General features: G+C 38.7%; 1 protein-coding gene across 5 annotated transcripts in view; it reads left to right on the forward strand.

Moving 5' to 3' along the window:
• Window positions 1–12,476, forward strand: part of MAGI1 (membrane associated guanylate kinase, WW and PDZ domain containing 1) — a 661,265-nt gene extending 648,789 nt beyond the window's left edge. For 4 of the 5 annotated variants that reach the window (XM_084840464.1, XM_084840461.1, XM_084840463.1 and 1 more), the window contains 5 exons: window positions 2,026–2,116; window positions 2,234–2,294; window positions 3,695–3,841; window positions 5,232–5,370; window positions 9,593–12,470. In XM_084840464.1, coding sequence (XP_084696590.1) covers window positions 2,026–2,116; window positions 2,234–2,294; window positions 3,695–3,841; window positions 5,232–5,370; window positions 9,593–10,353 — 1,199 coding nt within the window. In that variant the 3' untranslated portion in view covers window positions 10,354–12,470. Of the gene's footprint in view, window positions 1–2,025; window positions 2,117–2,233; window positions 2,295–3,694; window positions 3,842–5,231; window positions 5,371–8,066; window positions 8,156–9,592 lie in introns of all 5 variants that reach the window. The other variant, XM_084840465.1, reaches the window with a different exon arrangement.
• Window positions 12,477–13,784: the final 1,308 nt, after the last annotated feature.

The raw sequence follows: 13,784 nt of genomic DNA on the forward strand, positions 1-13,784 counted from the left end.
GGATGGAAAACTTTCCCGCTGCTAACTTCCTTAAGTTAACTTATCCTAGGATCCAAGTCAATGGGCATATTTTTTCTGTAATTAATATAAGTACCTAAGATTTTCCATAATGGGTTGGACATGCCTTGGGCTATGTATTTATTTATTTATTTATTTATTTATTTTGGAGCTTTCTTTCGATGTCGTGTGCATGGTTTCAAATGTGGGACTTAATAGAAGGCAAGTGCCATGAGTAACTTGGAAATGGTTGTTGTCCTCAACTCTCCAATGCCTACACTTTTGCCTAAAAGACCCATGCCTGGTTCTATATTTGAACCATGTATTTGCACTGTCATCTCTGGTGTGAACACAATAGGTTTGAGGCACCATCTGATACTTGACATGGGCCCATTAACTGAATCTCATGGAGAATTCTAACCAAAACAGTCAATTCTTGTAGTATTAAAAATGCATGTAAGTTTGAGGACTAATTTCATACAAGCATCTAATTCACTTGATCTCTTTATACTCAGTTACTGTGACAGTTAAAGACTGGCAACTGAATCCATGAAGGAACTCAAGTCACCTGGTTTGATTAACCATGGTTTGTTGTTGGGTTACCTGCTGGATTGCTTAGCCCCTAAACGACCCAGCGCTCTGGTTCAGATGATATGCTCATCAACCTATGGAAAGAGCCGCACACAGGTTGCTGATTAAAAGTGGAAGTGGCACACGCAGGATGTCTCATGTCTGTTCTCTCCTGTTCATCCCCAACAGTCCATGGGGTTGTTCAATCCATGAGTTGCCATGTTGTGCAAACTAGCCCACTGAAAAGCATTGTGTTTAAGGTGCTGTCTGCTGTACTGTATTTCTGATCAGTCTATTCGTACATACAAGTGATGTTGCATTAATGAAGTGATATAGTGAAATTTCAGATTACGTGCTCTTTAGAAGCTAACAGTGAGGTTCTATATTCTCTCCTTGTTTACCCTCATTGTTCATTGCCCTTAATCAGATTGGCTGCAGTGACCTATGTGATTTTATTGGAGACATCACAATACTACATCTGTGACATGATGTCAAGGACAGCTGTTAATTCTGTAGGTCACAGCAGCCAATTGGATTAAACGAGTGTGGGCAAATGAGACAAAAAATTGTGAAGGCAAAGTAAAAAGAAGAAAAGTGATACTGAGAAGCAATAGCAGCTTGCAGGACAAAAGGGTTTCAGACAGTATTGAAACAATGTGTATGTTTAGCGAGATGAGCATTTAAAAGGGGGGCTGTGTGTGTGACTTCTGAGGTAAATGTTGAAATCAGAGAACATTTGCTTAATTAGGATCAACTTTTTATTTTTGGAAACCAATTTCTGGATATTGTGAAGTGTAAAAAGTCCCTTTCACCAGCTGTATCATCAAGTCAGCAAAATAACTACTAAGCATACTGATATTGCTAACAGTTCCTTTAAAAAATCTTGAGTCTAATACTGAAAATGAAATGGCTTTTGATCTGCCAGATTGACCATATTTTTCCTCTGCAACCATGAGGTCTATAATTTCTTTTAAAAAGAATAATGAAAATTGATGTGGTCCACACTGCAGTACCTTATGAGACAAATTGGGACAGGGATCAAAAAAAGCCCTAAACAGTAGAGTGGAATTTAAGTAACAAAAAGCCAGTCATTGGTTGTAGAATTGTTGTTCCATGCAATTGTCTGTTTACAGCTACTGTGGGAGACAAAGAAATGCCACTATTCTTTCCATGGATGTATTGCCTTTTCTTATGCCTTTCCCACATAGTAAAGCTTTGTAGGCAATCTCTCCACCAGTGTGTTGTTAAATAAATACTTCATGGTTAACTACTTATATAATCTGCTGTCTGTTATTGGATTTCTGAAATGTGAGCCAGTACAAATCCCTCTTGGGTAGTGTGGTGTTTAAAAATGTATTTGATACCTTCGAATGGGTTACTCTGGCCAAGGGGAAGCTGTGTGTGTATCATTACCACAGGAATAGTCTGCCTCACAAAGAGCATCATTTTATTTTGCAGAATCCTCCAATGCAACTTTATTGACCAATGCAGAAAAAATTGCTACAATTACAACCACGCATACTCCTCAACAAATGCCACAGGAGACCAGGTCAGCCTTATGTTCCATTGATCTGCTATCTCTGCAGTGCTTCCCATGTATCTTCATTCCCATAAAACTGATCTCTTCCTTTCTTCTCTCACCCCAATCCTTTATTAATTTGAACAGAAACAACACAAAACCAAAGCAGGAGTCCCAGTTTGATTTCAAGCCACCCACAACCTCACAGGTAAGGAATCATGTTCAAATTTGCTTCATTTATCTTGCCATCATTTTAGCTAACTGGTTGCAACTTGCCTGCCTACAGTAAATTTGCATTGTGGAGGCTTCCTCCGTCCCTCTACTAGAGATCACTTGATCAGTGTATCAAAATGAAGTTCCAGCTTGAAAGGCTACTTGTAGCAGACAGAGCTGCATCAGGGTGAAAAACAAAGGCAGCTAATATTTTGTGATAATACTGTTTGTGGTGTGTTAATAATATATACATACTCCATATATATGCGGTATAACTTGCATTTTCATTATTTCATTAGATAGTGAGCTTCTACTTACGCTGGTTAACTGTAAACGTTCCATAAACTTATCAGTGATAGACTAAGAATTTTACTTGGTGAATTTCTTTGTTTCTTTAGTGATCTCTTTATATTATTGTGTATATTCCTCTTCTTTTTGTTTCTTTTATTTTTTTTAATTTTATTTCAAAATACAATTTCATAGGCTAAGATTATATTGCTTCAGTTTAGCCATGGTAGTAAATTATGTTCCAGAGTGTACATTTAGAGAGCAGTCCTATTGTCCCTAGGAGGGTGGGTCAGGGATCATAGGATTTTTGGAGTTCCCTTCCCAAGGCCATAGACACTCCTATGACCTCAGGAAGGAGACTCTGAGAACTGATCCCTCCCCCTGCCCCCTCGCAGCTGCCATGGAAAGAACCACAACAGCCCCACAGGGCATAGGATTTTCAGAAGCTTCTGAGCTTGGAGACTTCCATCTAATAGGCTGCAATCCCATAGGACTGCACCCTTAGAAGGTAAACATGTGGCACCATAAGGATACCAAGAGCGGCTCTCCAGTTATCCATGCTACAGGTGGCTTTGTGCCTGTTACATTGACTGTCAATGCCTCACGTATCTGTTACCTCTCCTACTGGTAGTTGTCACAGTACTGCAGTAATGCTTTCCTGCTGAATGCTAGTTCATTATATGGGACGGCTTAAATCAGAGGATATTTTCTTTGATTTTGTTAGGTATGTTTTTGTCAGTATATAAAACAAGAATACATTCACGCGCGCACACGGTATTATCAGTAAGTCTATAGGTGATCACAGAGGAGACTTCTTGGTGATTAATATCAAGTAATGATCATTCAGTTAACTTCAATGCAATTTACACAATGAGATTAATTTTTTAAAGGCCAGGATCATTTGCTCTTAATTTGAGAACTTAATTTGGGATTTTAAGAGCAGAGATTTGAAAACAAGGCTGATTTAATGTATTGTTCATATTAAGTTAAAATCATCATTGTCGTCTTTGTAGTAGTAGTACTAATAATAATAACAACAACAATTGTAATATCTTTTGAAGATTAAAAGAAGCTGCTTGCAAATTTGTTTTTATTACTTTCCCCTAGCCGGACCAGGATTTTTATACCGTTGAGCTTGAAAGAGGAGCCAAGGGGTTTGGCTTTAGTCTGCGAGGCGGCCGAGAATATAACATGGATCTCTATGTGCTGCGGTTAGCAGAGGACGGTCCTGCTGAGAGATGTGGGAAAATGAGGGTATGTTTGCCAAAAGAAATCATTTTACATTATCTGCCTTTTTCACCAACGCAGAGCAAAGTATTTTGAAAACCTGTGTCTACTTTCAGATTCCTGCTTTTCTTTGCCTAGTCTGAGGGGGGTTGGAGGATGATCTTTAGGTTAAAGAGTTAGCTCAGGCCATGAGACTGCATCTTCCTGTAGAAAATTCTCTACAAAAGTATCAGCAAGTCACTTGATAGGTTTGAATAGTGCTAAGTGACCAACTTCCTTATATATACCCACTCAATCCATCAGATCTTCCAAGGAGGCCCTACTGGCTGTTCTACGGCCAATGAAACATCACCAGGTAGCAGTACATAAAGGGCCTTCTCAGTTGTGGCACCTTCTGTTTGAACACTCTCCCATATGTGATTCAAGAGGTAGAAACAGTGGCAAGTTTTAAATGCCTCTTGAAAATGCACCTATTCACACAGGGCTTTCCCTGACTCTGTTACCACCCCGTTTTATTGTTATGATGATGATGTAATTTTTTAAATTGTTTTTAACTGTTTTTATTTAATATTTTATCTTGTTTTTATTTTGCTATGCTGTATTTTAATGTAAACCATGTAGAAATTTTAATATATGAAGTGGTATAACAGTAGTATACATGAATAATATATACAGTTAAAAGATTGCTGTGTTTGGGAGTAAAAGGCTCGGGGTCAGGAAGCAAAGAGCCCTTTAAGTACATCTAGGTTACCTCATCCCCCACTCCCACAAATCCAGCTCTTCTCATTGCAACAGAAGCCACTCCCAAATTCTCCTGAGTTTTGAGAAAAGTGTAGAATGTGATTTGCTGGGGAGCTGCATTTATAAAAACCCATCTGCCATGGGATGAGTTCACCACCATACAACCCCAGCCCTAGGTTATGGGCTCGCATGGTCTTAAGCCAAGAGACAAAGAAGAAAAGCAAAGGAGGGAAGACATCCATGAAGAAACAAGCAGAAAAATATTAAATATTAGTTATTAGCTGCAGTGCATTTGAAATAGAAATGTTCTTAGGAATCTGCAGAACACAACACTGTATGCTCCAAATACTGTTTTGTAAAATGATTCCTGGGATCCCCACAAGATTTTGACATGGGAACCATTTCAAACAGGGGTTTTCCCCTTGTGCATTTTGAGGTGGCTAGATCTGTGACATACCTGCCTGAACACTTGAATGAACTCTGTTCTGGCAACCATATTTTTGTACATGCATAATTGAAAGCCTTTTAGAAGTGTGGTAGCATGGCTTAAAAATATAGCACTGGGGCAAAAGTTCAATCCATAGGTCTCACTAAACCCAGTTCATTTCCCACCCTTTTCTGTATTGCGTTCTTCCCAACAATTTTACTTTAATCATGGATTCTTTTTTTATGGCAGATTGGTGATGAAATCCTGGAGATCAATGGAGAAACTACAAAGAACATGAAGCATGCTCGAGCCATAGAACTAATTAAAAATGGTGGCCGCAAAGTTCGCCTGTTTCTCAAACATGGAGATGGCTCTGTACCAGAATATGGTGGGTCAAACTATGAAAACATTCCTTTTCTTCCTCCTGGCATCACACCATGAATGATATGTCTCAAGATCTGAAGCGGGGTTTCTCCCCCCTCTTTCTCTTTTTTCACCAGTGTCTTACCAACTTTGGCAGCAAATGGTTTATTGCCTCGCTTGTGCTGAATTTTCTCTACACATGTTCATCCTTTGCTTGCTACTATGGACTTTTGTGGGGGCACAGTGTACAGGCAAGATCATCTTCAAAGCAGTATTTTTGGTGATCAGAGGGGGCAAAATCATAGAGACAAAACAAAAACCATACTATCCTGTCCTACCAAACAAGGAATGTTTATTGAACTGTGCCAAACTGTTTCTCAGCGGATGAATTGTTCTCTCGTCTTCTGATCAATGCAGAAATGGGAATCCTGTATTATCCTTCTGAAACTGTAGCCTTTGTTGGGCTTTTGTCCTTGGCTTTTGTCTGTAACTGTAGGCATGAATTCCAAGATGGTGTCTGGGCTTTTACTGTCCCCTTATATTTATGTAAATATTTATAAATTTATTTTTTAAAAGTATGCAATACAAAAATATATACACTTGGACCCCTCTCCTGTCACCTCCCTTACCCTTTAGAATGTCTGTTCATTCATGACTGTGTAAGCTATGAACTAATTCAAATTGCCATACTCAGTGTTTATCGTGACAGAGGAGATCACATTTCACTTTCTTGCTAAGGAAAATAAGGTCAGCTTTTAAAAAAAAATCCTCTTGTCCACCAGTGTATTTTAGTTCCCAAGGTAGAGGTTTTGGGTGGCTTAGTATTGTATATAAGATTATTATGTCTTATTTATTTGAGATAATTATTCAGATGTATGCCCTAGATGTAGGGCTTTTCCCAAATGTAATTGGTTTCCAACCAGTTATGAGTTATAAGCACATAAATGAACAGATGTCCTTTATGCTTCCCCATATTTGGGATAATATATATATCAATAAATTATATTCTTTTTATCCCAGTGTGGGACATAACGAAGATCCAAACCAATCTCCTTTTCTACTTTTGTTCTCCAGAAACAGAATGGAGAAGTGGTTTGATACCACACAGCTGTGTGTGGAGGGTGTATTTCCCACTTTATGGGTATATTCTCACAAAGTATTCTTTCATATGGAAAAAATCAAGAAAGGCTCTCCCTACCCACCCCGAGTAGATCGGAAACACATTGAACCGGTCTTATGAATGGTTCAATACATGCCCAGTTGGCAATTCAACTTGCCCTGAATTAGATGAACTCTAGGCCCATATTAAACTGCTTGTAAGGCTAGTTCAAGACACAAAACCACTTGAAAAAGTCAAAATTAGTAAATTAAAAAAAACCTTGTGAGAAAAAATAGAAAGCCAACAGAACAGTGGGTTCTTGCTAGAAATCTGTCAGAGGCAGCCAGGAACTTCTTTGAAGTGTTCAGGGGAAGGAGCAGTATAGCGAGTGCTGTGCAAAATGTTTTCTCAAGGCATGTGAGAAGAAGCTCTGAGGCATAGCTTGAGGTCACAGTTGATAGGAGTGCTTGAGCCCAAACTGGGTAGGTGGGGACAGTTCCAGAAACACCCCACACTTGTTATGCCTGTGACCGTAAGACCTATTATTTATTTATTTTTACGTGTGAATACATCACCCGTGGACTTGTCTATTTTTATTTGTAACATGCTCAAGACCTCACATTCAGTTGCTCACAAAGTTACACTTTGTGTAAATGGTCTCGCTGATTCTCACACTATAAATTTAAATCCGTTTATACTATTTCATGAATCAAAGCTCCTGTGTTTGCACTTCTGTTGTACAAACCACTCGGTCGGCCATCTTTCAGCAGAACTAAAATTGTGTAATGTTCTTTCGACTCTGTCTTTTTCCTATGCTCTTTTGCCTGTAAAGTATTGTATCATATGCTAAACATCGTAAATATATCCTGTCAAAAACAAAAAACAAAAAAAGTGCTTCACATCATCAAGAATGTCTGTTGCACTGAGGATAAAAATCCAACACCAGGGCATGGGGAGGGGCAGCTTCTTTTGTTTGTTTGTTTGTTTCTTTTTTTAAGTTTTGGCTGCAAGTAACATTGTAATCACATAACAAATTCCATTTTCAAGCAAGGGGCTGCACTGGTGTACTCTTATAATATTTAGGGGCTTAGCTTCTTCAGTACTGTTCACTGCAATCACTAACAAGTTGCTTCAGAAATAATGTTAGGTTCCAATATTTTTCTGACTTGATTGGAACATGCTTCTCTAACGAGGCTGTATATTTTTGTAATGAGTTTTGTACTTATTTTTAACGTAGTGGTCTTTAGTGGGCTTCTTTTTGTCATTGTTGATTGTTAACTGTTTTTCTTCTAACGTTCTGTCTCACTGTTCCAATTGTGTCTCTTTCTTCTCTTCCTTTCTCTTTCTCTTTCTCAGAATGGATGCTTTAGTTGTCTGGGTTACCTAATCACCTTTCAAAAATGTTTAATTACAATATGTCGCTTTAACAACTGCTGTCTCTGCAGCCTTATATTTGGGTGATGCCTAGACAATCCCGACTGGAAAAAAATAAACTTTTCTTTATTCTAAGATTTAAAAAATGAAGATTTTTTCTTTCCTCTTTATTATAGGGAATCTAAACATTCTACTTTTCTCTTTCTCTTTCTCCTACTTTTCTTGGTGCCGGGCTCTTCCTTCCTCAGCGATGATACCTCCTAATATCGCTGCATGTATGAGAAATGACAAGCTCGGGGAGTCTTGCTTCTACCTTATGGGCCATAATCAAACTACGGTTTGTAGCTAAAATCAATACTAGGTGTTTCTGTGCTGTGGCCTAATTCTCTCACATTGCTTTCTGCTTTGCTATACTTCTGTATATACGGCAATTCATTCCGAGCATCCTGCAGTTCCTTCAATTGTAAGTACGCTGCGCATCAGGGTCTCTTGCAACAGGCCACAAGGTGCCAAAGTAACTTGGCATCATTGGAAGAACAAAATGTGGTCCTCCATTTTTGAAAGCCAGTTGATACAATGACACTCATGTGTGGTTTCCACCTAGAAATCATCAAAATAAAAAGGCCTGCACAAAACCAAAACTAACCTAGTTTGTCAAGAAAAGAGCTTGCATCTGAGAAGATTATTAAAATTCAGGGAGAAAGAGAGAAGAGTCTTGGACTCCACCATGTTTGGTGACTTTACTCATTCTCATTTTAATTTTCCAAAAACACCTTTTGGGCTCATGTTAATATTTCATTTAAAATCCATTAAGTTGTCTTATACACTAGATCTATGTGTTCTGTAAACAAAAACAACAACTGGACAACGACTCCCAAACAATCTAACTGCAGTGTTTTGCCATTTTTGTAATAAATAATTCATAATCATCCATTGCAAATTATGCATAACATTTTAAAATTCACTCCAGCACAAATTCTTTGCTTCTTCAGCTTACATCATCTATATTTGTGACAGAGAGTAGTTTAAATACTTTAAAAGATTCATTCTGCACATCTAAACAGCTTTCCATTGCTTTAATAAGACCAGATCATGTCCTTCCCCAACCCTCCACCTCTCATTGTGTGTGTTTAAGTTGAATCATTGTGGCAAAACCAAAATTGTCCTTAACACACTCCCATAATATATTGAAACTAACTGGGCTTAAGTCATATGCCCACTGTTTCCAAGAATAAGAACTAAAAGATTGTGATGTTTATACCACTGAATATAGTATATTCAAAGCACAGAGCTCACCAAGATTTTTTGTACACTTACAACAGAATAAAAAGTTATAAATTTAAGTTAAAAGCCTTCTTCCCATGAGGACAATTGTCTTCTTCATTTTTAAAAAATTTAAAACTTCACTTTTTTTTTTTTAAGGGATCTTTTATGCTGGGAGATGGCAACAGTGAAAAAGAAAGGAGGCGTTAATTCTAAATGATCTAAATTAGCCCAACATATTCTCATTTGATCCTGGGAAAGTTTAAAACTCTCCTGCTCCTGATGTTGTGGATCCCTTAGTCTGGCCTGAGATGGCCAGAGCCAGGACGAACGCCAATACTAATGTGTAACTCTCATCCTTTGAAATTAACAAAAGCTTCATTTAGTCTCCTACTGATTACTTAACAATTGTTTGTTTTTGTCACTATGAAGTCTGAAGAATGAATGACTGGTGTCAGACTCCAAAATGAAGCCAATGGTACCAAACATTTTGTTGTTGTCTTTTTTTCAGACCCCAGCAGTGACAGGAACAGTCCAGCCACAGGTTCACAAAATGTATCGGAAGTGAAAAACATGCCATCGGACAGACGTCAACACTCATCATTGGAGCCCAGTTATCCACCAGATCTTCACAAATCATCACAACATGGAGACAAGCGGATATATTTTAAGGACCCAAAAGGCAGCAGAGAGTTTGGCAGACAATCCAATGAGCACCACACATGGAATGGAACTTCTAAAAACAGCAATAGCATAATTGGCAGAAAAAAAGACAGGTCACCGGAAGGGAAGCGAGAACGACAACCAGAAAGAATGGTGGTGATCAATGGACAGAAACGGAAATCTCCTGAAAAGAGGAGGGAAGGTACTAGGAGTGCTGACAATACTTTGGAGAGGAGGGAAAGACATGAGAAGAGGAGAGACTTTTCTCCAGAGAGACGAAGAGAGAGGTCACCAACCCGGAGGAGGGATGGCTCACCTAGCAGAAGGAGGCGGTCACTTGAAAGGTTGATGGATCAAAGGAGGTCACCAGACAGGAAGAGAGAGAGCTCACCCCCTGAAAGGAGGGCAAAGTCAACTGACAGGAGAAGGGAGAGGACCCCCGAACGGAGGAGAGACAGGTCTCCTGAGAAAAGGAATAGAGATGATAGAGTTGGTTTCAGGGAGAAGGAAGAGCGCACTCTGAAATATGACACTAATAAAAATAATAGGCACCCAACTGAGCAAAGACGGCGACCGTATAAAGAGTGTAGTACTGACCTCAGTATCTAATGGCTTTTGCAGGCCCAAGATACTAGTGCGGCCTTTCCAGCATTCAGAGTTCCCAAGAAGGAAGGTAGCAAACCTGAAATCTATTTTAGTTCCTCACATCAGATGCCTCCAACAAGAGCAATGCAGATGAAATCTAATCATGAGAATTTGTACAAAGTGTTGTGCCTGGTGTATGACAACATTAAAGTATTTTCCAATGTATTCATTCAAAAAAGAAATACTTGCCAAATGTTCATCCTGAAGAATTATGAAAGTTATGTTCTTCTATAACCGGTAACCATTATGAGCATAAATCCTTTCATTGGCAACTTTTTAGTTAGTTTGTTTTCCTTTTCTTAGTTGTTTGGAGGCTAAGCCAATAATGATAAATGGTTTTATGACCAGCCACACTTACTTGCTCTTATTGTGATTTACTGCAGTGATGTATGTAGGATTTTCTAAAGGATGGGTTGGAGGAAGACGGGGTTTATCAGTAAAACTGAGAACTACTGTGGAAGGAGGATTTTTTTTCTTTTACAAATACAGAACATAGTGCTAAAATTAAGACAACTATTTGAAGAAACTATTGGGATGAAGAATATTTATGCAAAACCACACAGCACAAGATGTTAAGGAATTTATAGTGTGTTCCATGAACAGTGTGTACTTTTGGGTCTCCTTTAAAAGGAAGCAAGGTGGCCAAGGACTGGTAGCCATCACGTAATGTGTCGTACACGGGATAGAGTTTATTCATCTTTGTGACACTTAACAATATTTCACAAAGGGAGCACCACTTTGAGTCTTGTTCAACTTGTAGGACTATGCAGATGAATCTGGAGCCCAAACAATATAATTTGTCTGCTTTGAAGGGAAGTTTCTATTAATTTTGATTCCTGGGTCAAAATGCATTTTGAGGAATAAATGTTTCTTTCATAAACTGGGCTTTAATGCCTTCAGATCAGGCAAAATGTTTTAATACTATCATTGCCAAATGGAGCTGTCTGTGGCTTCTGTTTTTGTTTTTCTGTTCTTTTTTCCTTGTCACTTACCGGTTCACCCTTACTTAAGACAAAAAAAGTGCATTTGCAAAGAAAAAGGGATGTGTCAAGGACTGTCAAAAGAAGCAATGGCTGGAAAGCTTGATTTTGGGGTTGTTGACACTGAGATATGGTTTATGCTGTACATTGGACTGTAAAGAATGGGGGGGGGACACAAAGTTCTAAGTTGTATCTTTTTTAATGGCAAGTTTGTGTGGTAAGTCTGCTGTAGTACTGATATGAGATATTAATGGATTACTGCCTAGCTGAGCCAAAAAGTTTGCCATTACTGTTGGACCACTAAAGGTTTAAAATTGCTGCTTTTTATTTTACAGTGCATTGATGTGTACATGTATACTGTCTCACCATTTTTCCATGCACACACACACACACACGCACACGGAGTAAGGATTACAAGTCTATCACTGTTGTTGCCATGGTACTGTAAAGAAAAAGGAAAAAAATAGATGGCCAATCATTGTGTGTACAGAGTTTAAATTGTAATTAATAGAGCCTGTTGAAAACAAAAAAAAAATGTTGCCTTTTTCTTGTATAAAAGAGACTTTATGACAAAAAAATTAGCTGTGAGGAATGTGCTAAGTGTTTATATTTCTGGGGGAAAAATGGAACAAATTGATTCATGGGGATATATTTTAATGTAAACTGAATCAGGTATGTAAAGCTGTTTTAAACAGGAAACTATATAGGTAACTCTGAAACTTTTGTTGGTTTGAATATCATATCTTTTCCTCATAGTGGGGGCCTGGCTGTCTGACTCGTGGGCACTTTTGCGTGCAGTCTGTGTTCTTCCGTCATCATTTCTTGCAGTGTGCTATAGTCATAATGCTCTTTTCTGTGTTGATGAGAAGCAGTATGTGGGCCAATCTTTTTTATAAAACACTATGCATATATAAATACTACATTGTTCATAGCTTTATTTGACTTACCGGGTTTATACATGACATTAGTATAAGTAGATGTGGACTTTACCCAGTATAAGATTCTTTCCTTGAGACAAAACACAATGTATATGATGTAGCTACTAAGAAGGAAAGAGTCTGTGAATGCTATTTTTATTATCGAATAAAGATTTCCATACAAAGCTCATGCATGACTGTAGTGGTAAGATGAAGGAAGAAATGCAGTACAAGCTGTCCAGCTTTATCCTGCTTTTTAAATTGCACTTCACAAAAACATGACACAAACCTCCCTTAGGAGAAGCACAAAGATTTTCTGTCAGATGTCTGAGCCTCCCCTCAACTTTGTATGTGTGTGTCTTGGATGAGTCAGAAGGAGACCTGTCCCCCCATGTCAGTGCCATGTGTGCAGTTGTGTTGCCAGGGTTTGCGTGCAAAAGTTTCCAGGTTCAGTCCCTGCCATCTCCTGGTAGAGCCGGAAAAAACAACTCCTGTCTGAAACCCTGGAGAACCACTGCCAGTCAGTGAGCAGAAAATACTGAGCTTAGCTGGTCTGACTCGGTATAAGTCAGTTTTCTATGTTTCTTCTTGTACACATTGACATTCCTGTGACTTTTAAAATACACTTGGACGTCCATTTTGACCATTCGGCAGAGCGATGTCTTAATTGATCTTGGTCCCAGAAGGTACATGTTGAAGATCTGTTGCTGAAGCTAACATTACAGCCTGGCTGGGGAAGGACCACGTTTAAGCCTCTGAACTTCTTGGAGGCAAACCAGGGCATACATGTAATAACTGAATACATGGTTGAATAAATTATCATGAGTTGCCAATGGGGACCCAAGCAATAATTGCTTGACAGTTTGGTTATGAGTCTGTGAGCTAAATTAATAAAACTGTAGGCTGCTGTTTTGCAAAGACATATTAGAAAGATGCTAGATATTAACAGAGGTGTGTGGGGGGGGGTCAAAGTGACTATCCTTTTCCTTCACATGGAGGAAGGAAGATTAGTCCAACCCTGATATGTCGTGGACACAATCCAGACATGCACTCAGTATGGTTTTCACCTGTTCCTCCTATAACAGTAGCATCCCATTTCTCAATGCAGCCTGTTTTTGCAGCTACCCTGTTTAAAAAGTGCTTTCACCAATGCAGTGTCAAAGCTGCAATTAGTGGGGGCGGGGGGTTTAAGAATTACATTGCAGCACCAGATATGCCAAACTACTTATTATTTTGTGTTTTTAATGCTCTTTTTTAATGCTAACCACCTTCAACAGTTTCCTTGAATTCAACATTTTCACCTTTACATTTTACTATGGAGAAAGATTAAGAATGCAAAATATTACAGGTTAGTAAATATCCTTCGATGTCACTCTTTCAGTCATCAGATTTGCAGAACTGGGGTCTAAGCAAGCCCTAATAAAATATGTTACCAAACTGCTGTAGTCTTGGGAGGAATATGTTCTTATCCACATCTTTTAAGCCATCTCAGAGGATG

Source organism: Heloderma suspectum, chromosome 2, assembly GCF_057233095.1.
Source record: "Heloderma suspectum isolate Gila_16-S chromosome 2, 16-S_ref, whole genome shotgun sequence".
NCBI classification, from domain to species: Eukaryota; Metazoa; Chordata; class Lepidosauria; order Squamata; family Helodermatidae; genus Heloderma; species Heloderma suspectum.